Source organism: Mus musculus, chromosome 13, assembly GCF_000001635.26.
Source record: "Mus musculus strain C57BL/6J chromosome 13, GRCm38.p6 C57BL/6J".
Classification (NCBI taxonomy): Eukaryota; Metazoa; Chordata; class Mammalia; order Rodentia; family Muridae; genus Mus; species Mus musculus.
The window spans coordinates 104,178,738-104,203,511 of record NC_000079.6 but is presented as its reverse complement, the minus strand read 5'-3'; the positions used below and the strand labels follow the sequence as shown (position 1 = coordinate 104,203,511).

Below are 24,774 nucleotides of genomic sequence, written 5' to 3'. Positions count from 1 at the left end.
AAACCCAGGACTTTAACCTTGCTAGACAAGTGTTTCGACTATTGAGCTATGCCCAATTTTAATAATGACTTAAATTGTTAACTAGCATGATACTAGATACATGGTTTATTAAACAATTTTTAGAATAACAACTCCTTATAACTTAAACATTTTATTGCTTTCTATACTGATCATATATGTAAGTGCAAATAATGGCTTCTGGAGGCTATAAATCATTTCTGAATTACAGACCAGAGCTATATACACTTGACATACCTGTTTTACATATTTCATACAATAATAATTAGATGTAATATAGAACTTCAGAGATATAAGGCAAATACTATTATACTTAAAACATCTGTTGATTCTTCGAGTTTGATATTTCCCTGAAGAAACTAATACAGTCTTAACAATGACTACTCAAAGGATCTAACTATTATGCACAGTATTAGGAGCCCACCCAAGAAAAAGTAACACAAACACCACAGTATGTATACGTCACAGTCAGATTTAAGCAATTTTAAAATTAGTTTAGTTATATTTTAAGAATAAGAACTACAAAGTTTAACAAAATTAGAGAAATAATAAAGTTCTTAATTTACAAGAAAAGCAAGTTCACATCTTAGTGTCAACATATTTTCAGTTACCTACTACAGAAAACAATTCAAAGTCTCACAAATAAATGCAACATCTTTATTTTTCACAGTTACTAAAATCAGTCAAATATTAAATAATTTAATTACAAAGTATTACATATGCATACAAACTACTTGTAACAGCGTGACCGGTTACTTTCTTGAAAAATGGCAAATTATTATATTTTTATTTACATACTGCCCATAATATTTGATGGGCTTTTTATAGTGCTGGCTCCTAAGTTTAAAAAAAAAAAAGTATATTTGAAAAAACTGAACCAGAACATTGCCACCTAAAAATCACTGTCCTTGTAACAATTGCACTAAGATTTAGCTCTCAACTTCATCTTAAAGAGCATTAGTAACAGGAGATCTACCTATTTAAATATAAGAAATCATGCTTCCATAATAAGAGTATCTTTTACAAATAAACTGTAAGAACACAAAATTTAATTTTTATTCACAACACTGCCATAGTAAATGTAAACTTTTTATAAAAGTTTCTTTTACTTTAGACATGTTCTTCCTTTTAACTGAGACCTTGTCCTAAAGAGCCTTGATCCTTTTTATTGTCAAGTAAATGCACTTAACTTGGAAAACCATGTTAAAGAAATTAGCATTCCCACTGTTTGAAAAACCTTTCCTAAGGTATAGGTAGTTTCCTATTTAGGTCTCAATGTGTTTATGTAAAGGTGACAGGTTTTTCATGTGACTTACGACACTTTACCAACAAAGGATGCACATTACTTAGCCTAAGAAAATGTGTTGAACAAATAAAGGAGCAATTTAGGGCTATGACCTGGGAAATAAACTTAGGCCCAGTCCTGGAAATGGTTCTTATGAGTGAAGATCAAACAACTTTCACAGTTTTATTGTTCTTAATTTAGTTCTGGTCTAATGATCAGGTCCACTTAGGTAACATTTCATTCTCACTGTGCGTTATGCAAAATGCTTTAGGAGAGAGTTATAATAAAATTGTAGAAAAAAATGATTTTCTATGTTTTATGGACCCCAGCACTAAGGATGTTATGCTAAATGTGGAAGTAAAGCAATCCTATTACCCCAATATAGCTTCAATTCTAGTACACAATGGCCAAAAACAATAAAAAGGTGGGGTAAAGCCATACTTCCTTAAGCTCTGTTAGGCACTCCACTGGCTGTTTTTTCACTAAAATAAAGGACCTTCTACTCATTGTCTGTGACCACTTCTCTCTCAATATAAGGACATATATACACTGAAAGTTTCCAATGCCTAATGTACCTTTTAAAAGTGTATATCCAAGAAACCTCCATTTAACCAATGTAACAGGGTCATTTAAATTTGCCACAGAGTACTTTTTAAAAACAATGGTACATTTCTCAGTCCAGGATTCATATATACACATACTAAATTAATTATCACATTTGAGATGTAGAATTTCTTAGAATGCATCACATGCAAAGTAACTGTTAACCATAAGCATGAAACAACTGCTGCATTAAAATCAAGCAACATCCAACACTCCAGCAGCCACAAGTTGCCGGGACAGCCAGTCCAACCCTTCGTAGAGCCCCATTCCACTTCGAGCATCACAGCCCTGAATATACCAACTCCTTCCACAGCATAGTTTATGGAGACTGAGAAGTTCAGTGATTTCTTCTACTGAAAGTGCTCCAGCTACATCCTAAAAAACACATAGAGTGATTTCTATCAATCAAGGAATCATTTTTCTAACTCTTACCAATTGTATAGAAAACTACTGGTAACACTGTGATTGAATCCTAAACAAAACCAAAATTCATTTTCAGATTCTAAGATTAACTAAAAGAATTAAGAAAATGTTTTGGTTAGAATATCTATATATATTAAGGAATAAATAATGAAATCAATCACAGCTATGATAGGGTAGGTGGCGGGGCACCTTTCAGAAGCAAAGGGGAGAACCAGGAAGGGAGGCAACACTTGGAATGTAGATTAATAATTTTTTTTTAAAAATGTTACAAAATAAAGTATTAACTTTTTTATTCTATTCCATGACCAGATCTATTAATCTAGGTTTTCTTCATCCTTTAACTGAATTTAATATATAAGTTAGTTTGATGCTCCCTAAAACTAGCTATGCTACTGTTTCTCTTCCTGTTAATATTATTCCTTCACATATAAACTCAAATACATCTGTAAGTTCAATCCTATCATAATTTAAACTCCAATCATATGACCGAATCCCCCACTATAAACCATTCAAAGGATCAAAACCAAGGCCATGCACATGTTACATGGGACATGTTACATGTTACATGGGAGCACTGCCACTCAGCTCCAGCTTTTCCTATTTCTGAGACAAGGTCTTGATGCATAACTCAGGCTAGCTTTGAGATTGCCATATATGCCAGGCCAATCTAAACTCCTGATCTACCTAAATCCACTTTTACATACTTTAAGATACAACCTAATTTAGAATAGGTCTATCCTTACGTCTCAGCATTCTATTAATATTGTTGAAGTGATGTCCTAATTTATATATATTAGAATATAGCATGAACACACAAGAATGCATTTACTTGATTTGTATGTGCATATACTCTACAATATCGAAGGTAACATTTTCCACAGCAGAAATTTACAAGTATCTATTGATTCTTTGATATCTTCTCAAATGACTTATGATATGGAATATGCAAAACTACCAAAGTAATAAATGTTGATATAAAAATTCATTACCTGTTTGTTAGCAAAAATCAAGAGTAAGGCATCTCGGAGTTCTTTTTCCGTTAACAACTTTGCAAGTTCACTGTGTGCTTCACTAATTCTGTCTCTATGACTACTATCAACAACAAATACAACAGCTACAAAAGTACACAGAAATTTTCAAGTTATTTATTAAGTTTAAGTAAATTAAAAAGTATTAATTGCTTTCATTATTCTTGCTAAATCTTATTTACCCTATCTTCATTTAAAGGCTACCTACCTACTTAATGTCACTACTTAAAGCCTTAAAGCAATAATTCAGGAAGAGTTTAGATAGCTTCACAGGTTCTCCTCCTCTGACAGGTTTTATAAAACTGAATCTACCAAAAAAAAAAAAAAAAAAAAAAAACACCTGTCCCTCAGAACCTGTCCCCTGAAAATGTGCTTAAGATCTCCCTTAAGGCTGCCTGTTCTTTACAAAAGCAGAGTGAGAGCTCTTTAGGGAAAGGCAAACCGCTAGGAGGAAGGAGAAGTGTTAATGATGCATACATATGAAAAATGCCATAATGAAACTCATTACTGTGTATGTTAACTTAAAAAGTTAAAAACAACAACAAAACTGCTGAGTCTGGTAGCCCACACCTTTATTCCCAGCACTCAAGAGGCAGAGACAGATGGATCTTTATGATTTGAGGCTAACCTAGTCTACATAGCAAGCTCAAGGTCAGGTAAGCCTACATACTGTCTCAAAAACGTGAAAAAAAATAGTAGCATAGAAAACTATAATCTTAAGGAATAGAAATATCACCATTATTATAAAATAGGTGTATGTAATACTTCATGGGAGGGGGCACAAAAGTGTAGAATGGAGCCAGGTGTGAAGTAAGTCTAGATGGAACACTGGGATATGTGCCCCTTGGTGCCTAGCCAAAACAAAGCCTCAATAGTCCTCTGGGAGTGCATTAATTATAAATCATGATGTAGTGTTCTTGGACAATTATAGTAGATTAAATGTTGACCTCAGAGTACACATGTACTCCACAAATTCAACTTCATGCTACCTTACTGTCAGCAGCCACACCAATAGGAATACTGATAATAGACTTCAACATTAATAACAGCCAAGAGAAGCTAAGTCTGTTTTTTATTCTATAATAATGGTGGTGCACGCCTTTAATCCCAGCACTTGGGAGGCAGAGGCAGGCGGATTTCTGAGTTTGAGGCCAGCCTAGTCTACAGAGTGAGTTCCAGGACAGCCAGGGCAATATAGAGAAACCCTGTCTCGAAAAAACCAAAATAATAATAATAATAATAACAATAATAATGGCCTATCATGAGAGTATACTAAAAGTACATATTGCAGTTCTGTTATTTTTTCAATTAAAATAAAATACATTTATATCTTCCTCCCTCTCAAATTCTACAATTTAAATAACAGTCTTGCTAATTAAATCAGAGCACTTATATACTCATTTTAAGAATATTTTTAAGTTTAATAAAGAATATCAATCTTGACTCTTACCTTGTGTATTGAGGTAATAATGTTTCCACAATGGTCTTAATTTGTGTTTTCCACCCACATCCCAAATGGTGAATTTTAGATTTTTGTATTCCACAGTTTCCACATTAAAACCTGTTATTTTGTCAAAACATTATTTTATATTGTATTTAAGTTTAACAATGAATGACACACTAATCATAAGAAAATCTCTATTCATAGTTTTGAGTTAGCAGTTGTCTCCTTATAGCAATAACTACTGAACCCAAATAAACTCTACTGCTAGTCTCTGGGGATGTCTGCCTTTAATAGCTGCTACCTGTCTACAATTTCCCCAATCCTTTCAAACACCTGCCAGCTCTGTACTGCTGCCCTCCTCACTCCTAACACTGTCAGATTGTCTAAGCCCCCATTCCCTCTGACTGTCTCAGCAACATTCAGTCCTTTTTGCTATGTCACCATGCATCTTTCAGCCTCACAACCATGATCTCATCTCCCCCTCTGAAACAATAATGTCTTAGCGCCAGAAAAGAGTCACCTGAATAGCAATAACTTCATCAGAGAACCCAGCTAGCTATAAGTCAGTTGCCTATCAATATTCAAACTTACCAATTGTTGGAATAGGTTGCATAAATTCATCTTGTTTTAACTTGAACAAAATGGTAGTTTTTCCAGCACCATCTAATCCTAATGTGACTACTCGGATTTCCATTTTGGGTCCAATATGAACTCTATTGTCCTGTGGATTTGAAAAATTGGAAGTCAGAATATAACAATATTTATGCTTTTTCTTTTTGTTTTTAACCCATGTGTAAACCCAGGCTGATCTCAAACTTCCCATACAGCCCACACTTGCCTCAAACTCATGACGTTAGGTTACAGTCATAGGCCACTATGCTAGAATTTCATTTTTAGTTATAAAGTACCTTTATTATTTTCATGCCTCATATTCCTTCTTCAGCTCACTGTAATCAGTGAGCTCTAAATCGAACAGTCTCATCAAAATAAATTCTCCTCATGAACAAAAGTGTTCTTAAAAAATTATAACTGGGGGCTGGTGAGATGGCTCAACGGGTAAAAGCACCGACTGTTCTTCCGAAGGTCATGAGTTCAAATCCCAGCAACCATATGGTGGCTCACAACCACCTGTAACAAGATCTGATGCCCTCTTCTGGTGTGTCTGAAGACAGCCACAGTGTACTTACATATAATAAATAAATAAATCTTAAAAAAAAATAAAAATAAAAATAAAAAAATAAAAAAAAATAAAAAATTATAACTGTCTTATATAAATTGAAATACATATACCCACTTTTGTTTCTTTTTGTTTTTTGGTTTTTTTCGAGACAGGGTTTCTCTGTGTAGTCCTGGCTGTCCTGGAACTCACTCTGTAGACCAGGCTGGCATCGAACTCAGAAATCCGCCTGCCTCTGCCTCCCGAGTGCTGGAATTAAAGGCGTGCACCACCACTGCCCAGCCATATACCCACTTTTATTTGTTCAAATCCACAACTGAATCTTCTCTTAATAACATTTTTTATACTGTGCTAATAAATTACAATAGGGTGAACAGTTGTCTGTAAGAAATTGCTATGTCCCTCGAACACATGGGCACAGGAGAAAAGTTTCTGAACAGAACACCAATGGCTTATGCTGTAAGATCAACAATAGACAAATGGGACTTCATAAAATTGCTAAGCTTCTGTAAGGCAAAGGACACTGTCAACAGGACAAAATGGCAACCAGCAGATTGGGAAAAGATCTTTACCAAGCCTACATCGCTAATATCCAAAATATGCAAAGAACTCAAGAAGTTAGACTCCAGAGAACCAAATAACCCTATTAAAAAATGGGGTACAGGGGGCTGGCGAGATGGCTCAGTGGTTAAGAGCGCCGACTGCTCTTCCAAAGGTCCTGAGTTCAAATCCCAGCAACCACATGGTGGCTCATAACCAACCGTAACAAAATCTGATGCCCTCTCTGGAGTGTCTGAAGACAGCTACAGTGTACTTACATATAATAAATAAATCTTTTTTTTTTTAAATGGGGTACAAAGCTAAACAAAGAATTCTCAAAGAAACTGAGGAATACTGAATGGCTGAGAAGCACCTAAACAAATGTTCAACATCCTTAGTCATCAGGGAAATTTTAATCAAAACAACCCTGAGATTCCACTTCACACCAGTCAGAATTGCTAAGATCAAAAACTCAGGTGACAGCAGATGCTGGTGAGGATGTGGAGAAAGAAGAACATTCCTACACTGTTGGTGGGATTGCAAGCTTGTACAACCACCCTGGAAATCAGTCTGGAGTTTCCTTAGAAAACTGGACATAGTATTACCTGAGGATTCAGCTAAACCACTTCTGGGCATATACCCAATAGATTCTCCAACATATAACAAGGACACATGCTCCACTATGTTCATAGCAGCCTTATTTATAATAGCCAGAAGCTGAAAACAACACAGATGTCCCTCAACAGAGGAAAGGATGAAGAAAATGTACATTTAAACAATGGAGTACTACTCAGCTATTAAAAACAGTGAGTTCATGAAATTCTTATGCAAATGGATGGAACTAGAAAATACTTCCTGAGTCAGGTAATCCAATCACAAAAGAACACACATGGTGTATATTCACTGATAAGTGGATATTAGCCCAAAAGCTTCAAATACCCAAGAGATAATTCACAGACCACATGAAGCTCAAGAAGAAGGAAGACCAAAGTGTGGGTGCTTCAGTCCTTCTTAGAAAGGGGAACAAAATACTCATGGGAGCAAATATGTAGACAAAGTGTAGAGCAGACACTGAAGAAAAGGCCATCTAGAGACTGTGCACCTGGGGATCCATCCCATATGCAATCACCAAACCCAGACACTATTGCCAATGCTAAGAAATGCTTGTTGAAAGGAGTCTCATATAGCTGTCTCCTGAGAGGCCCTGCCAAAGCCTTACAAATACAGAGGCGGGATGTTCGCAACTAACCATTGGACTAAATGGGGTCCCCAACAGAGGAGTTAAGAGAAGGGACAGAAGGAGTTGTAGGGGTTTGCAACCCCGTAGGAAGAACAACAATATCAACCAACCAGACTCCCCACCCCAAGAGCTCCCAGGGACTAAGCCACCAACCAAAGAGTACACATGGCTCCAGCTGTATATGTAACAGAGGATGGCCTTGTCAGGCATCAGCGGGAGAAGTCCTTGGTCCTATGAAGGCCCAATAGATGCCCCAGTGTGAGGGAATTGAGGGTGGGGAAGCAGGAGTGGATGGGTGGGTAGAGGGACACCCTCACAGAAGCAAGCAAGGGGGAATGGATAGGGAGTGAGAGGAAATCAGGAAAGGGGATAACATTTGAAATGTAAATAAAGAAAATATCCAAATATATATATATACATAAAATGGGGGGGGGGGAGGAGAAACTGCTATATCAGCAATGGACCTGCTATGTAAGCATGAAAACCTGAGTTTAGATCCCCAGCATGTACAAAAACTTTATGTGGTAATACACGGTTGTAAACCCAGTACTGAGGGGAACCAGGAAGCCAAGACAAATGGAGCCCTAGAGATCCATGTTGACTGACAGACCTTGTCTCAAAACAACTGTAAGGCACTTGACACTGACCTCCAGGTGCATGCACACACATGAATATGTACAAACATGGACATATAAATATTACACAGATTAAAACCTCAAAAAGGGATAAATCAACTAAAAATAAATCCTGCTGTTAAATTTGCTGAAAAATGTGTTAGTAATACAATGCTGATATATATTTTTCCAGATACATTCCATATTGGATAAGAAGAATAGAAAAAATATATTTTTCAAGGAATTTTTTTGTTATTTCTCTACTGGTAGGAACCAAACTCAGGGCATAAACCTGTAACAGTATATCCCAACCATCCAAATACACTTTTGAAAAACAATATTTTATGGAGATAAATACTATTATTTTTCACATCTATATATTATGGCAAGCTTTTTTCATTTTAATATATGCTGACCAAACTACTGATAGTTTAATTATGATTTCTGAACAATTTAACCAGTCTGTTAATTTTAAATAATTTCTGACTTTTTCATGTTTACAAAGAATTCTAAAATAAAATATGTATATACATTCAAAGCTATAAGGCCCGAACCTCCTCTGAATAATAAAATGAAGATTAAAAAGTAAACATTTACCAGATTATGTTTTAAATTTATGCAAAAATCTGTACAATCCTTCTTAACTCATATGTGCTATATGTTGTTAGAAATTATTATTTTGCTTCCTTTTTAAGTACTATTTTCTTTACTTTTTTGATTAAAAAATTTCCTGGATTTAATCCCCCTTTTAGAATCTTACTTTCTTTTTAAATGTTAATATTTTTTAGAACCATATGAGATGTTCCTTTACATTCTACTTATGTAATGTTCCATAAGCATCACCTTCATCTACATATGGGTTCTGAAGTGTAGTCTATACCACATCTCAGAAGCAAAATAATGTAAAGACTAAAATCCAATAAGAACCCTAGATTTTAGCTAAGAAGCCATAGGACTTGGGCTAGTCAGTATAAAAGAAGAGAACTGGGGCTGGGACTAGTGAAAAGCTTTCTTACAATGGACAAGACCAACTTTGATCCCTAGTATTGCAAACAAAGATAAGTTGAGGCATTCTTAGTACCCATCATTGTTCTTTGCCTTACCAAATATATCAAGATATAAGCTAGAAAATAAAATTCTAGTAAACTGAATTCAACAACCAATAAATTAAGTTGTGATGTGTACATACAGAGAAACAGTCACCAGTCTTAAGAAAAAAAATGTAATTCTTGACATACTATAACATGAACTTTCAGGATATTACCTTAATCTTGAACAGCCTGCCACAAAAAGAAAGATGCTACAATTGTTCCACTTAGATGAGGTATCTAAACTATTCAAATTCACAGAACAAATAGGAGAATGGTGGCTAGCAGGGATCAAACAGAAGAAAAAGTATGTGTTTCAGGTCTGTAAAATAAAAAGTTTCTGCACCTCTGTTTACAACAATACTTAACAGTATGAAACCATCATTTTAAAAGGGGTAAGGTTAAGGCTGGAGCAATGGCTCAGTGTAACTGTTAAGAGTGGTTCTATGAGGAACTTGCCCTTAGCACCCACATAAAATTCAGGGTATGGTTGTGTGTGCACCTGTAATCCTAGTGCTGTGGAGGACAAACTGTGGCTTACTGTCCCGTAGTCTAGCTCCAGGTTCAGTGAGAGGCCCTATCTAAAGGGATCAAACCAAAGAATCATTAAAAAAAATTACACGACATCCGCCTCTGGCTTCTGCACACACCCCCATCCCAAACATGAACACATAATAGATAGGACGGTAAAGCTGTATATTACATGTTTTGGATGTATTAGATTATGGTAATTTTTTATGAAAAATAACTTTTATCGAAGCATTAAAGTCAAATCAACTGATATGAAGTGACCTTTAAGATGTACACTTTAGTAAAAGGCACTCCACCTTTAAAAGTGGAGAAAGTATATAAAACAAACATTTGTCTAGTTTTTTAAAGATGATTAACTAAGAAAACTCTAAGTGTTTTTTATAGTAAACAGAGTGAAAAGCATCAGAAATCAGAGACAGAAGTCCTGAATGAATTCTGCACTGCAGATTTAACTTTCAACTGTATAAACATTTTGCATAATTACGTGACAAAATTATTTTTTAATCATTCCGAAAAACAGGAAACAAAATAGAGTTCATTAATGGTTTTTTCTTTTTTTCTTTTGTTTTTTTTCGAGACAGGGTTTCTCTGTGTAGCCCTGGCTGTCCTGGAACTCACTTTGTAGACCAGGCTGGCCTTGAACTCAGAAATCCACCTGCTTTCTGCCTTCCAAGCGCTGGGATCAAAGGTGTGCGCCACCACCACCCAGCTCATTAATGTTTTTAAATCACTGGAACACATTATAAAAAGATAACAACACTTCAACCACATATATGAACCTTCTTTGGAGTCTCTCTCTCTCAAAACAAAAACAACTAAAAATTTGATTAGAAGCCAGGCATGGTGGTGCACACACATAATACCAGCAATTGGGAGTTAGAGAAAGAAGGTTCAGGCTATACAGAAAATTCAACGTTAAATGATATTGTCTCAATATTCTTTTACTTTGGAAAAAAATTTGAGAAATTTGAATTATTAGCTGAACACCTGATAGTACCAATAATGTATTAGAAATATAAATTTTGAGCTGGGCGGTGGTGGCACATGCCTTTAATCCCAGCCAGCCTGGTCTACAGAGTGAGTTCCAGGACAGCCAGGGCTACACAGAGAAACCCTGTCTCGAAAAACCAAAAAAAAAAAAAAAAAAAAAAAAAGAAAGAAATGTAAAATTAATATGCTTTGGGTACAATTCCAATAAAACCAGGAAGAGACTTAGTCTGATTTGTTTCTATTCTCCACTGATTACAGTTTTTCTTGAAATTCTTCAACTCATGAATTTCCTAGTGTTTGTTCTCTTTAAGTTGATTTATATTTCCTGCTACTCACAGTTTGCAGAAAGCACAGGTAAAAACAAAGGACAGTACATCACCTTTGTAAAAGTGACTGGAATACTGGCATCCAACTGAATATGATCTGCAACCTCTGTAAACTGCTGCTGCTGTTTCTGCAGTGTTTCTAGTAATCTTGTGATTTCTTGTTTTGCCAAGACAACTCTGCAATCATCCTAGAAAAGAAGACGGTATTTCTCATAGTATTTCTTTTAAAAATTGGGGATTTTTATCAACTTTTAACAAAAGACCTTTTAACATTACAGTATTAAAACTAAAGTTTAGGAGCTTAGCAGTTGGTAAAAAGCCTGCCTCACAAGCATGAGAACACAAATTCAATTCCCAGAACCTATGTAAAAAGCCAGGTAACGTGGTACTTGCTCGTAGTGCTGGGAAGGTGTAAAGTACATTACATTGGTAAACTGTCATGTGTTGTTTGAGCTCATTGAGAGACTGGCTCAGGAACCAGGCTGCTTCCCCCCTTCAGAGCCGAGTCTATTTATGTTAAGTGTCTTCCAAGCCCCCTTGTCTGGGAATGGGATGGTACCTTAACTCTGTGACAAGTAAGAAAGAGAAAGCAAAAGAGATCAAGAATGAAAACATCATGTCTGTTAGGATCCTATTGCTGTGATAAAACACCATAACCAAAAGCAACCTGAAGAGGAAGGGTTTCTTTCAGCTTCTAGTTTCACATCACAGTCCAGCACTGATGCAGTGGCTGGGGGGAGGCACTGCTTACTGGAATGCTCCCCATGACTTGTTCAGTCTGTTTTGTTACAGAACCCAGGGATGGCATTACCTACAGTGAGCTGGACACACCCACATCAATCATCAATCAAATAAATGTATCACAGGGTTGCCCAGAGGCCGATCCAGTACTGAGCATTTCCTCATCTGCTATCCCCTCTTCCAAAATCACTTCAGTCTCTGTAAAGTTGACATAAAACTAGCCAGCACACATCATGTCCTTAGGAGCAGCTAGAAGACAAACCCTTCTGAGCATGTTGCTATGGTAACCCTGTGATGTGTGACAGAAGTATGAAATTCAACCACAGGAAGCTCATCCATGAAGGGAAGACTCACCTGGGAACTCAGCTGCCTGCCTTGACTTCCGCAGTTTATTTCTGCTGAATATTGTGAACACATAATCTGCTGATGTTATCTCTACCTCTGGCTATTTGTTCTTTTACTTGGAACCCTCACCCAAGGAGACACTTTGCTTTGCTCAGAGGTCTATCAACAACTGCAGCTAGCTGCCTTCCTGAGGCTTCCCCAGTCAGTTTCTACTAAGTGTAAGTCCCAGGTGAGACTGTTACATTCTCACCATGACTTGATTTCTCTGAAAGCACCATCTGCTCTGCTAAAGATTCTGCTGGCTCCTTAAACGGGATCCCCAGTCAGTGTCTGCTGGATGTTTTGAGCACCCGGATTAATATTTTTCTTGCTATCTGTCTGTCTATCTATCCATCAATCATCCATCTACCACTCTACTATGTAGCATTCCTCCACAGTGTATGTTTGCTTCAATTCCTGTCTCTACCTTCTTTCCTTGGCTTCCCTCAACAATGGACTGCTCCCTGTAAGACAAATAAACCTCTTTCCAGCACCAATATGGTTTCTGGAAGCATTTTATCATAGCAATAGAGAACAAGCTAGAACCACATCAATCTCTAAAAGTCAATACGACAAGGGCTCAACAAGAAACATGGCTAAGAATGAGCTTGTAGGCCGGCAACACTCTAAATAATGAGACTTGTAAGAAAATTTGGTTAAAGTTCTAAAGTATAATTTGAAATCAGCATAATTATTAGCAACGCATCAGTAAAGATAAGACATAGATTGCAGTTTTTCAAGAATCCCTAAAGCAATAATTATCCCTAAATCACTCACGTTACACTTTTGTTAGGACAACCCTGAATCTCATTTATTAAAAACAGGAAACCATCTGTAAGCTAGGTAATGAATTAAAGACCCCAAGAGTAAACATCTAAGGTAGACCTTGCAGAAGGAAGCCTTCCACTGAAAGAAAGAATACATGTACACTGAAAAACAGAACATGTGCAAATGGCCATGGCATAATTGAAGAATGACATTATAGAGTCCTAGCATCATGAGCTTTGGGACAGGAAAAGCATATGGACAGAAGGACACTCATAGGGTTGGTGGAACAATTTCAAGTTAGAGGCCATGTCCTAAGACCAATGCTAACACATTCAGTAGAACCCAGTCACTAAGTTGAAAAAAGAGAAGAACATATCTCTGATAATTGTATGCTTGACATTAGAAGACAGCCTAACCACATTAAATTACCGACCTGCTGCAGAGTTTTTTCACAGTGGAGACAGGCTGTTGAGACCTGGGACAAGAGAATAGTCATATCCTCTTGTTGCTGCCTAAGCCAAATCAGTTTTTCTCGAACATGGGCATCAACAACACTTAGAGCCATTTCTTCTTGACGACAAAGAGTTTCATGTAAATCAGAAAAATAAGCTCTGACACATGATCGGGCATTCTCTGCAGTACCTGGGACCTGTGAAGACACGAGCATATTTTTTTTTTTAAACTTTACTGCTTTCCAACTTACTGTCCCTGAGCCTGATCCCCCAAACTCCCAAGCCTTAACTCTTCTGTCCCTTCACTTCTAGCTTCACTCTTTTTTTTTTGAAATATTTATTTACTTATTTTATATATATGAGTACAATTATAGTTGTCTTCAGACACACCAGAAGAGGGCATCAGACCCCATTACAGATGGTTGTGAGCCACCATGTGGTTGCTGGGAATTGAACTCAGGACCTCTGGAATATCAGTCAGTGCTCTTAACTGCAGAGCCATCTCTCCAGCCCCCACAAGTAAATTCTGAAACAATTTAAACCTTAAATACTTTATATGTAAAATATTAAAATTTAAACACCATCTACACCCATATAGACTTTAAATCTCTCCATTAGACCTTTCTGTTTAACTATGATTTCGAATATTTAACTGTTTATAAATCATATCTAAAGCAAAATGGAATCTAATCTCCAGTTTTCCCCATCTCCAAACCTAATTACCTCTATCTCAGTAAATAGTAACTTCATCCAAGTCATTCAAGTTAGAGAGAGAGAGAGAAAGAGAGAGAGAGAGAGAGAGAGAGAGAGAGAGAGAGAGAAAACAATTTATCCTTAACATCTCTTTCATATTCCATAACTAGTCTTAGCAAATTCTGGTGACTATAAACCATTTCCAGAATCTAGCCATATGACCACCACCTCCAGCAAACTGGTCCTCACAATCAATTTCTCATCTAATGGCTCATCAATTTCTCATTTCTCTTAACTTCCTGACCAATCAAATTACCCACCAAGCAATACTGACAATTAATGCTTTTCTTTAAAATCTCAAATCCCTCTTCTTTGTTACTCCTACTCCAGTACTGCAGGACATAAGCATCTTAAATTAGATGATTTCAACTGTGTCTTAACAGGTCTTCCTGTATCCACGCTACTTCCTTCCAGTTCACTTTCTATATTTAACAGCAACAATTTTTAATGTAAATCTTGTTCCTCTGTCAATATTTTCATAGCTCACAATTACTCTGAAGCTGAAGTGCTAAAGTCTCCAGCATGACTAATGGGTTCTGCAGTGACTACGTGGTCTTTAACTCTTCAATTTTTCTTCTTGTCAAATCTGGCTCAAAGCTCCAAACACTCCCAACCCACTCTTCTCTTTGACGGAATTCCTTCAAATCTGAGTTTAAACATCCATAAACTACACCACAAGTTACACCTCCTATATACTACCAAGTATATTTCCCTACCCACAACACAAAATAATTATCAAGCTTAAAACTTTCTATGATAGATTATGGACAGCATTTTATGTGCAGTGTCCAGTATAGGACTAGAAGATGAAAGATAAGAATAAAAAAGGTTAAAAGATAAAGAGGGGAAAAAAGAATCCATACATGTTCTGTGTGAGCCATTCCAATTCCATCTTCTACTATTTGTTCTCCTCCTTCAATGTGCTGAACAATCCCAACTAATTTTCTGGAATAATCTGAGATTTCCTCAGTGAAGGTCCGTATGCAGTGAGCCATGTCTAAAATTGATGCTCGGATCTGATTAGCTTCTGGTTCCAGTACTGAATGCTATAAATACAATGCAATTATAGAAAAGAATTCCTAGTGGTATATAATGATTTACAACAACTACTTAAAACCCTTTCAATATAAATGAACATCAGTCACAGTGGCTTCGTAACACATTTCAAACAAGCACAATGTAAGAAGACAAAAATACTAATTTATTTTCATTCCTTTTTAAGAGATCTATCATGAAGCCTCGCTGAGGTTACACCATTCAGAAATTAAAATCCTCAACTTTTCCATGCTACTGAGACCAACTCATTAATCACTTAACTTTCTTCAAAAGCTAAAGTTTATTTATGTCTTTGAATAAATAATCAGGTCAACAAAAACAAATGAAAGGCTGGTAAAATAACTAATCATCCAACTGAATTAAGCTCGTACCTTGTGACCTTGGTGCTTTCCATATTCTTTGCAGACACAGCACATGAGTGGACTAGTTTGACAACCTTCTTCCAAGCAAACAAACTCAATGGCATGCACCTGGTGCTGACAGCACATGGTTTTCTCATGAGGTTTATCAGCTAGAGGCACACGCCTATGCTTTGCTAATGTCTTTGTAGAATGAGTAACTTGAGAACAGTCTGAGCACAAGTGAGTTGCACACACAGTGCAATATACAGATGCAACGTGAGCTTCATCTTCATCACAGCGAATGATGCTCTAACAAATAAAAAATTAATGCCTTAAAATTGAATCCACTCATTAAAACATGGCAAATTTTTAACTATAAAACCCCACAATCTTTTCTACTTAACTTCCCAGGCTTATATATGAGATTTAAAAAGGAAGTAGGTTAAATCAATCACTCCAAATAGAAGCAAAGAACTAAGGAACTGAACGAAGAAAACCAAAGTAAACAAAGCAAAATGGTCTTCAAAATATGTGGCTTCTAGAGCCAAATGGAGTTCTGGAAACTTTAAACCATGATGCAACAACACATTACTAACTAATACAAAAGGAAGGTACAGAAAATAACCAGCTACAGCTTGTTCAATGAATCAGTGGGATACAGCTTAGCTAGTTGGTCATCTGAGTCCTTTAACCAACTAAAGTTCAACTTCTTCAATTAACTAAATTATGCTTAAACCCTTTATTGGTTTGGTCTGTTGGCCCCAGAACATGCATTCAGTATCTATGGCCTCACACAGATTTTATTTAACAATGACAATATACTGGTAAGTATAAAGGCCATGTGCTACCTGTCCATCTAAAAACTATTTTCTTCAGCAAAGTAAGAAGCTATTTCTGAGACTAATTATTATCATGGGATATGATTTGGAGGCAAAAATAAATTTATTCTCATGAATACCCTTTTTACCCCCAGTGCTGAGTTGAACCAGAACCTTATAAATGCCAGACAAACAGGCTGCCATTGAACTACATATAAAAACATCTCATAGATTCACAGACAGAACAAAGATCTCTTCCATCTAATTTTCAGAAGAAGAAGCACAGAAACCTTATTCTTTAAGACAGACTTAAATTCCCATTGCTTGAGTTACTTGCCATGAGTGTGCATAAAAAGAAAAGCAGCACTTGCTGTATAAATAACCTGATACTAAGGCATGGAATTAGCTATGGAAATTTTGAAAATACAAGATACCCTGACATAAGATGTGAAGTTCTGATCTCAATAGATTTTGAGATATTATATATTTTTCCCCGAACATATACAAGTACATTCTAATAGCTGCACAGGTGAATGGATTACAATCACGACTAAAAACCACAGATTTAGAAGAATAAGTTCTTTAAGTAAGCTGCTAAATATTATGTTTAATTTTCTTTAAGTATCAAGAAGCATTTTGTTTGTTTGTGATCCTGGTGCTCTAACCCAGGGCTTCTTCCATAGTAAGCAAGTCCTCTGCACTGAACAGTGTCCAAAGTCTTTATAAGACATTGTAAGTGTGTGAAAATAACTTTTACATAGTATGGAATGCTTTGAAAACCTAGGTATATTAGAAAGCTGTAGTTGGCAAAGGAAATATTTTGTGTATTTTTCCAGAAATAATTAGATAGTACACAAATGATATCATTTATTGTCAAATTAAATTTTAAAATGACCTAAAGATTGAAATGATTTATTTTGCAATAATAATGTATATTTGTACCATAAACTTCTCATATCTTGTTTTCTAGACTTTACAAATAATTTATGATATCAACAGTACATTATATTCTAATGTTTTTAAAATAAAGGTAGAAGGTACAATATATGAAAGACCGGCAAAGCTTTAATAGATGAGTGATGCTTCAATTCAAAAATCATTTGTGTAGCTCATTTTAAATAGAAAGAAACCACCAAAGGGAAGTGCAATCAGTCTGGTGGAGCTTTTTCTTCTTAAATCAAATATGCAGTTTTTAAAGTCCAAAACTAACACTATTAACAGTTATTTACTGCAAATATTCTTTTAAAAAGAGATTTATTTATTATTATACACAAGCACACTGTAGCTTTCTTCAGACACACTAGAAGAGGGCGTCAGATCTCATTAAGGGTGGCTGTGAGCCACCATGTGGTTGCTGGGATTTGAACTTAGGACCTTCAGAAGAGCAGTCAGTGCTCTTACCTGCTGAGCCATCTCACCAGCCCGCAAATATTCTTCTATACAGAAATCTTCCATTTGTTAATTAAGCTGTGCAGGCAATTCTTAAAACGCTAACAATGTGTTGTCACTTGTTAAGGGAGTGTCTTGACAATCCTTACCAGATGTCTGCTTGTCAGCATAGCATACATCAAGCAGACCATTTAACTTTTTTCTTATTGTTTAAACAATATTTAATAGTAGGAACTTCCTCAGACTTCACTGTTACATTTAAACTAGTTCTCCTCTAAACAGAATGGTCTCTTATAAAGTTTGTCTATGTTTTCTTGTACTTTGCTGCTGAGGTTCAGTTTTAAATTTTCTGTACTAATATAAACATTTCTCTTACTCTCTTATAATGCCCTACCTTAAAGGTTTTTCCTTACACATAACTAAATTGTGATAAGGGAAGAGTTTCTCATAAAGCACATTGGGCAAAGAACATCAACAAATTTAATTTCTGTTTTATTTTTGAAAACAGTGGCCACTTTAGAATTGAAATGTAATAAAAAACTTGTGTTTCTAAAACCTCACAGACACAGCAAATAAGGTACTATTGTACAAATATTGGAAATATTTTAGGATAAAAAAAATCTTGTAATAAATATTTCAACAAGTCCCTCGGTACCTCTCCAGATGTCCCAATGGCCTCTTCTGCAGCTCCATACTGACCAATGTGCCCATTTTGCAAACGTTCTAAAAGCTCCAGTAAAGCAAAGTTCTTTTTCAAACCCCATACACCTGAGTCTCCTAGAACAAATATGAAAGTAAATGTAACAAAATGGAAATGTATTCAAGTTACCTCATACCTAGAGAGTAATTTCTAACTCACACAGTTCAGTCATTAACAATGTCTAAAAGGTGCCAGGAAAAGGGCTTGTTAATGTTACCAAAACCTCAGCCCTACAAGCAGACACATACCTTACAAGCTTTCTATTTCACTTTTGCTATATAAATGAAAACGAGTATTTCAATATTTTTCAAATACTACTTTACAGCTACCTACAGTAAGAAATACATTTTATATCACAATCCAGGAATATGTGCACACATATACATGCATGTGTGTGCACACACGCACACACACCAGAAAAATAAAGTCCCACCAACTAGGGGCTAGGGAGATGGCTTAGTCAGAGTTCAGGTCCCTCAAATCCACATAAATGAAAGTGGGTATGGTGGCTCACTTTTTATTCTGGTATTAAGGGTTAAAGACAGGGGATCTCTGAAGCAAGCAGTAGCAAGGGCACCTGCATACAGGCCAATAAAAACACACAAACAGCCACACATAAGAAAACATATACAAGAATGAAGGCCACATATGCATTAATAGACTTTTTTTTTAAACGAAAATAATGCTGTGTTTTACTCTATTTCTTTTTAAAGATATTATAGGGGGAAGAAGTTTAGCTCAGTAGCTGAGTATGTACTTAACATGTTCAAGGACGGAGGTCATCAGGGTCCTTGCCTGTTTCTCATCCTTTTTTCCTTAGAAACAAACCAAAATCATTCTGTTTTTTTAAAATGAAGCTATGTTTATCCCCCCTTTCTCTGTAATCTGAGCACTCAAGCAAGTCTTCCTCAGCTTTGCTGCCCCTCTGCAAGGTCTCTTCCTTATTTCTGTGTGTCCCATGTATTTTACAAAATGGCCCACATTGGGTGCCATTTTGTTGCGGTAAATCTCCAACCCAAATATGCCCAGGCAATGAAAACACAACTCAGTTAATATGAATACATGCTGTGTGCCAACATTGGGCAGATCTACCACTACACTACCATCTTCCACATTTATGAGACCCCTTAGAACTTGCAGTTTCTCTAGGCCATGTGCTTCTGCTCCACTTTTCTTCTTCTTCCTCCTCCTCTGCGTCCTCTCCCTCTTCCATTTTCTCCTCCTTCTCCCTCTCTCTACATTCCTCTCCACCTTCCCTTTTATCTGTCCAATCATCAGCTCTCCTTTATTTTACAAATTAAGGTGGGAAGCAGGTTTACAGGAACTCACCTGAGTGCTGACTCAGTCCTTGTTCACAACCACTCACAGGAGAATAGAATTAACATCAAATAGAATTTGCCCCAGGGTTATCCACAACATCCCCCCCCCTTCTGTCTAATTAAAAGACTATTTTATCTCAGATATAACTGAACACAACTATTATTATTTTGTAATTTATAAAGTACATGAGACCTAACATCCATTCCATCATCTTTGTTAATTAAATAGAACCTCTGTCATCTATCCTTACTTTAAAAACTATAGTTCTGCACCTGGCTATGTCTTGGCTTTAGATTGAATACCATCTGAAAACCATCCTCTCAAATCTGACCCTCTCAAAGCAAAAAGCATGGGCTGGCTAGGAGACTATGTAGTTTTTCAATCCCATCAGAAATCCAAGAACAACTGATATTAACTGAAAATATATAGGAAGCCTAACACAGCTTCCAAAACTTAGCCAATTTATAGAGACCACTGATCACTTGGACAGTCCCTTACTTTAACACGTTGGAACATTGGTCTTCATCTACTCCATCTATATAAACATTTAAGCATTCAGAACAATCATTTAAAAATATGGCCTTGAAGAATTTCCCAAAATTCAGTCATTATGTAGGGAACATACAAACTCCCAGGAGTAACTAACAATTTTGTAGCTGTAAAAAATAAATACAACTCTACAACTTTATGGTTTTAAAAAACACAAACTTGGCTGGGCATTGGTGGTGCACGCCTTTAATCCCAGCACTCAGAAAGCAGAGGCAGGTGGATTTCTAAGTTTGAGGCCAGCCTGGTCAACAGAGTGAGTTCCAGGACAGCCAGGGCTACACAGAGAAACCCTGTCTCGAAAAACAAAAACAAAACAAAACAAGACAAAAACTAAAAAAAACTAAAAGTAACCAAAATACAGACTTGTGTTGTCCCTGCAAATCCTCAGGGTTTAGGGCAGCTGAGAAAGCTCTGTTCCTCACGATGCATGCTGAGGAACACTGAGCATCCACTCATGTAGACCACCTCACTGTTGCAAAAAGGAAGATTTACCTCAGATCATCGTCAATCTTAAAGACCATTATCTGAAAATTGACAGTTTCCACTGCTATTACTTTATGGCTTATAGTACATTAATATTATCTGTGTAATATCATTAGTGTTTTTCATTAGCTTTCTAGGAAATAAAGACAGCCACAACCTTAAGAAAACATGTCAAAGCCATGTTTCTTAGTATTTTAAAACCTAAAATAGAGACACCCTTGCTTTCTTCTATAGATAGATAAATTATTCAATTTTTGACATATAGTATGACTCCACTAATCTTTTACAAGTTTATGCTATTTTCTATGTGTGGATGTGTGTGCACACACATATATAAGGTGCAACAGAGCAAGTATGGAGGTCAGGAGTCGGTTCACTCCTTCCACGAGCCCTGGTCTTAAGTACTGATAAACACCTGAGGGGAAAAAAGTCAGCCTTAAAAAATTTTGGGAAAAATTCTTTTATCTTACAGAATAAATTAAGAATTTACATTAAACTGTGAAATAACTGTTCAAATGTTAATGTTGTACTTTCTAAACCTGAGCCAGTGAGATAGATCTTTGGATAAAGGCATCTTCTGCCAACCTAACTGGATTTGGGTAAACCCACACACACACACTTTTACATTTAAAATATGTCAACACTGATTCCCAAGTAGTTGTAAAAACATGCAAGGACCTAGGAGGCCATGGTGGTGCACACCTCTAATTCAGGACTGGGGAGCTAGAGGCAGACAGATCTCAGTCAAGGCCAGTCTGATCCACAAACCAAGTTTCAGGACAGCCAGGGCTACACAGAGAAACCCTATCTCGACGAAAGGAAGGAAGAGAAAAAAGGAAGGAAGGAGTGAGGGAGGGAGGAAATACTGAGAGTTGAATGACTTTATATTTTGATTACCTTTCATTTAAAAAAAGAAACCATGTTCTGTATTCAGAGCATTAGTAGGACTTAACCTGGGATGAATAAAGTAGTCTCATTTCTTTGAATAAGGGTAGCATATATTTCTGATACTTCTTAAAGCTTTTTGTGTTAAGCATAGCTATGGAAGTTTCAGATTCCCATGGCAGTTAAGAGTGGACCTCATCTACCTTAGTAGAGACTCAGATTGTGAAAGCTCTTTGGAACGTAACATAAAAAGTCAGGTGTAAAAATTTGTTTTCTGTGACATTTGTGTTTGAATAATTTTTCACTTTAACCTCATATAATTTTCCTACCTAGGTCTGTTACTTGTCGATCAAATGGGCAACGTATTGCTCTTCCATGCAGAGGCAAGCGAGTAAGACAGTCATGACAGACTGTGTGGCCACAGAGGAGGAGGCGAGGAACTTTATCTCCTTGCAAAGAGAAGACATCTTCACAAACCCCACACTCCAGAACCTGTATATAAAACAGAAACATGTGCCCTGTAAACACTACTGAAACAATATTCACATATTTTAGATTTAAAAACAATTGACCAAGCCAGGCATGTTTCTTAGTATTTTAAAACCTAAAATAGAGACACCCTTGCTTTCTTCTATAGATAGATAAATTATTCAATTTTTGACATATAGTATGACTCCATTAATCTTTTACAAGTTTATGCTATTTTCTATGTGTGGATGTGTGTGCACACACATATATAAGGTGCCACAGAACAAGTATGGAGGTCAGAAGACAACTTGATTCTCTAATACATTTAGACTTAGAAACTGAGATACAAATTTCTTTTACTACAATTAAACTGGTAATTTGTAGTTACCTCACATACTGGTAATAATTCAAAAGAAACTTAAATGTGGTATAATTCATAGGGAAAAAAAAGAGATAAATACCTGCTAAATGTTAAAGAAAACTTTATATTAAGATTTCAGTCTAACTCATTAGAGAACAAAGAATAACTACATCAAGATATTTTTTTCAAAAAGTTGTTAAAGTTTTGTATTAATAGAAGTATAGGAAAACAATTTCACTGACTAATACAAAAAGTCTATTGACTAATAATAGCATTCATGGACACAATTTAGCAGTACTTATGGAACTTACTCTAAACTGCGTCATACATACATGACAGGATCCAAGTGCTTTCTTCTTTGTTGCTATTGCTGTTTCTGCCACTGGGAAATCTCAGGTTCCTGCACATAGCAGGTAAATGGTCTACTAGTGAATAACATCCAGCCCACATATGACAAAACCAGTGTGTAACTCTTTAAAGCACTATTTGTATCATTAATTAAAAACAAGGAAAGATACATATAAATACTAAATTGAAAGGGAAATTATAGTGCATTCATATGCCATAACTACAACCGTTATGTTTTTCATGTACATATGCAGAATACTTTATGAGTAAAGTAAAACGAAGTGTTAAGGAGAATTAGACATGATATTCCAATTATAGGAAAAGAATGACAAAATATTCTGCAAGTATTCCCATTTGGCAAAAACACAATTCAAAATATTAAATCTCAATAAGCACAAAATATGCTTAATGAGGGCTTCTCTAAATTTCATTAATATAAAAAGTTAACTGATTCAACACCAATAAAATACGACTGATAATACATCGTAGGCATATATTCCTCAAAAGCAGACCTTTGCTATAGAGAGAGACAGAGACAGAAAGAGATATCTACCATTTAACGAGTTAAAAGAATGTCCAACCAGACTTGGGTTCACTGTTATAAATCCAAGTGTCCATTAAAATTACTTCTGGGAATTAAAAAAATGTCCTGTCGTCAACACACTCAGAAAGAGTTGTTGTTTAATCTCTTGGCAACAGATAATCTTTCCGAGTGACTCCCTAAAACGCCTGCCCCTTTTAGATCTAGGTTACAGTGGGTGAGGAAAATGATCTTCACACTTGCACTTAATTTTTAGTAAATGTAGCTCGTAAATAAGTAGACGGTAGAATCTTCTAACCAGAGAGTTATAAACTCCATACATCTAGTGTTAAAGCCCAAATGTGCTGCAGTTGGAGAGTTCAGAAGTTTCCAGTCTCTACTGTTCAGGGCAATGTTGAATGGCAGACGTTGACAACCAGTAAACTCTGAGCCCTTAGCACATACTGTATTAACTTAAACCTAGGGTTCCTCCCATGTAAAATGCGATTTAACATCTACCTTTTAAGTAGATATTTGCGAGCTGAACCATCTACGACAGTACTTGTCTATTGCAATAAGTGTTTAATACAACCAAGTCAAGTAAGTAACGCCTGTTGAGGCATCACTAGAAACAGAAGACTAGGGGAAAGACCAAATAAATCCAGGTCAACTTTCACGCGATGCTTTTCACAAACAGCCCCACGGACAACGTTGACACTTGAGGTAGAAGACCAGGCAACTTCAGCTCCGCGGGGCAAGGACCGCGGAAGGGCGGAAAGGCTTGTAACGCCCACCAGAGGCCGCGCATCCCACCCGGCCAAGCCTGGGCCACACAGTCGCGGCCAGGTCTCCAGGACGAACCGAAGGGAGGCCGCAGGTGGAGAACAGAGCACGCAAGTTCCCTCACCTTCACCACAGCCGTCCCCCGGCTGCCCTGCCGCCCACTGTCTACTCCGGCTCCGGGCTTGTTTACAGCGAGGGCAGCCATCCTGGATGGAGCCGCGCCACAGCTGCAGGAGAGCCTTTTACTGAGAGGAGGGGTTGAGCGTCCTACCCAGAAGCCTCGGCGCATGCCGCCCTCACGCATGCGCAGGATAGATGGCGAGCCGTTCGGTCCCTTCTGACCTTTTC

General features: G+C 36.7%; 1 protein-coding gene across 2 annotated transcripts; it reads right to left on the bottom strand.

The window, feature by feature from the left end:
• Positions 1–36: 36 nt before the first annotated feature.
• On the bottom strand, positions 37–24,673 carry Trim23 (tripartite motif-containing 23). 2 transcript variants are annotated; one of them, NM_001361538.1, is made up of 11 exons: positions 24,551–24,673; positions 22,276–22,438; positions 18,665–18,786; positions 15,833–16,111; positions 15,269–15,451; positions 13,634–13,849; positions 11,361–11,495; positions 5,393–5,522; positions 4,808–4,918; positions 3,319–3,443; positions 37–2,281 (listed from the first exon to the last, which is right to left on the bottom strand). In NM_001361538.1, exons 1-11 carry the CDS (start codon positions 24,629–24,631, stop codon positions 2,102–2,104), a joined length of 1,725 nt encoding a protein of 574 aa, NP_001348467.1. In that variant the 5' UTR covers positions 24,632–24,673; the 3' UTR covers positions 37–2,101. The 2 variants fall into 2 exon arrangements, with proteins under 2 accessions (NP_001348467.1, NP_001348468.1); NM_001361539.1 differs by lacking the exon at positions 15,269–15,451.
• Between the last annotated feature and the right edge of the window lie 101 nt (positions 24,674–24,774).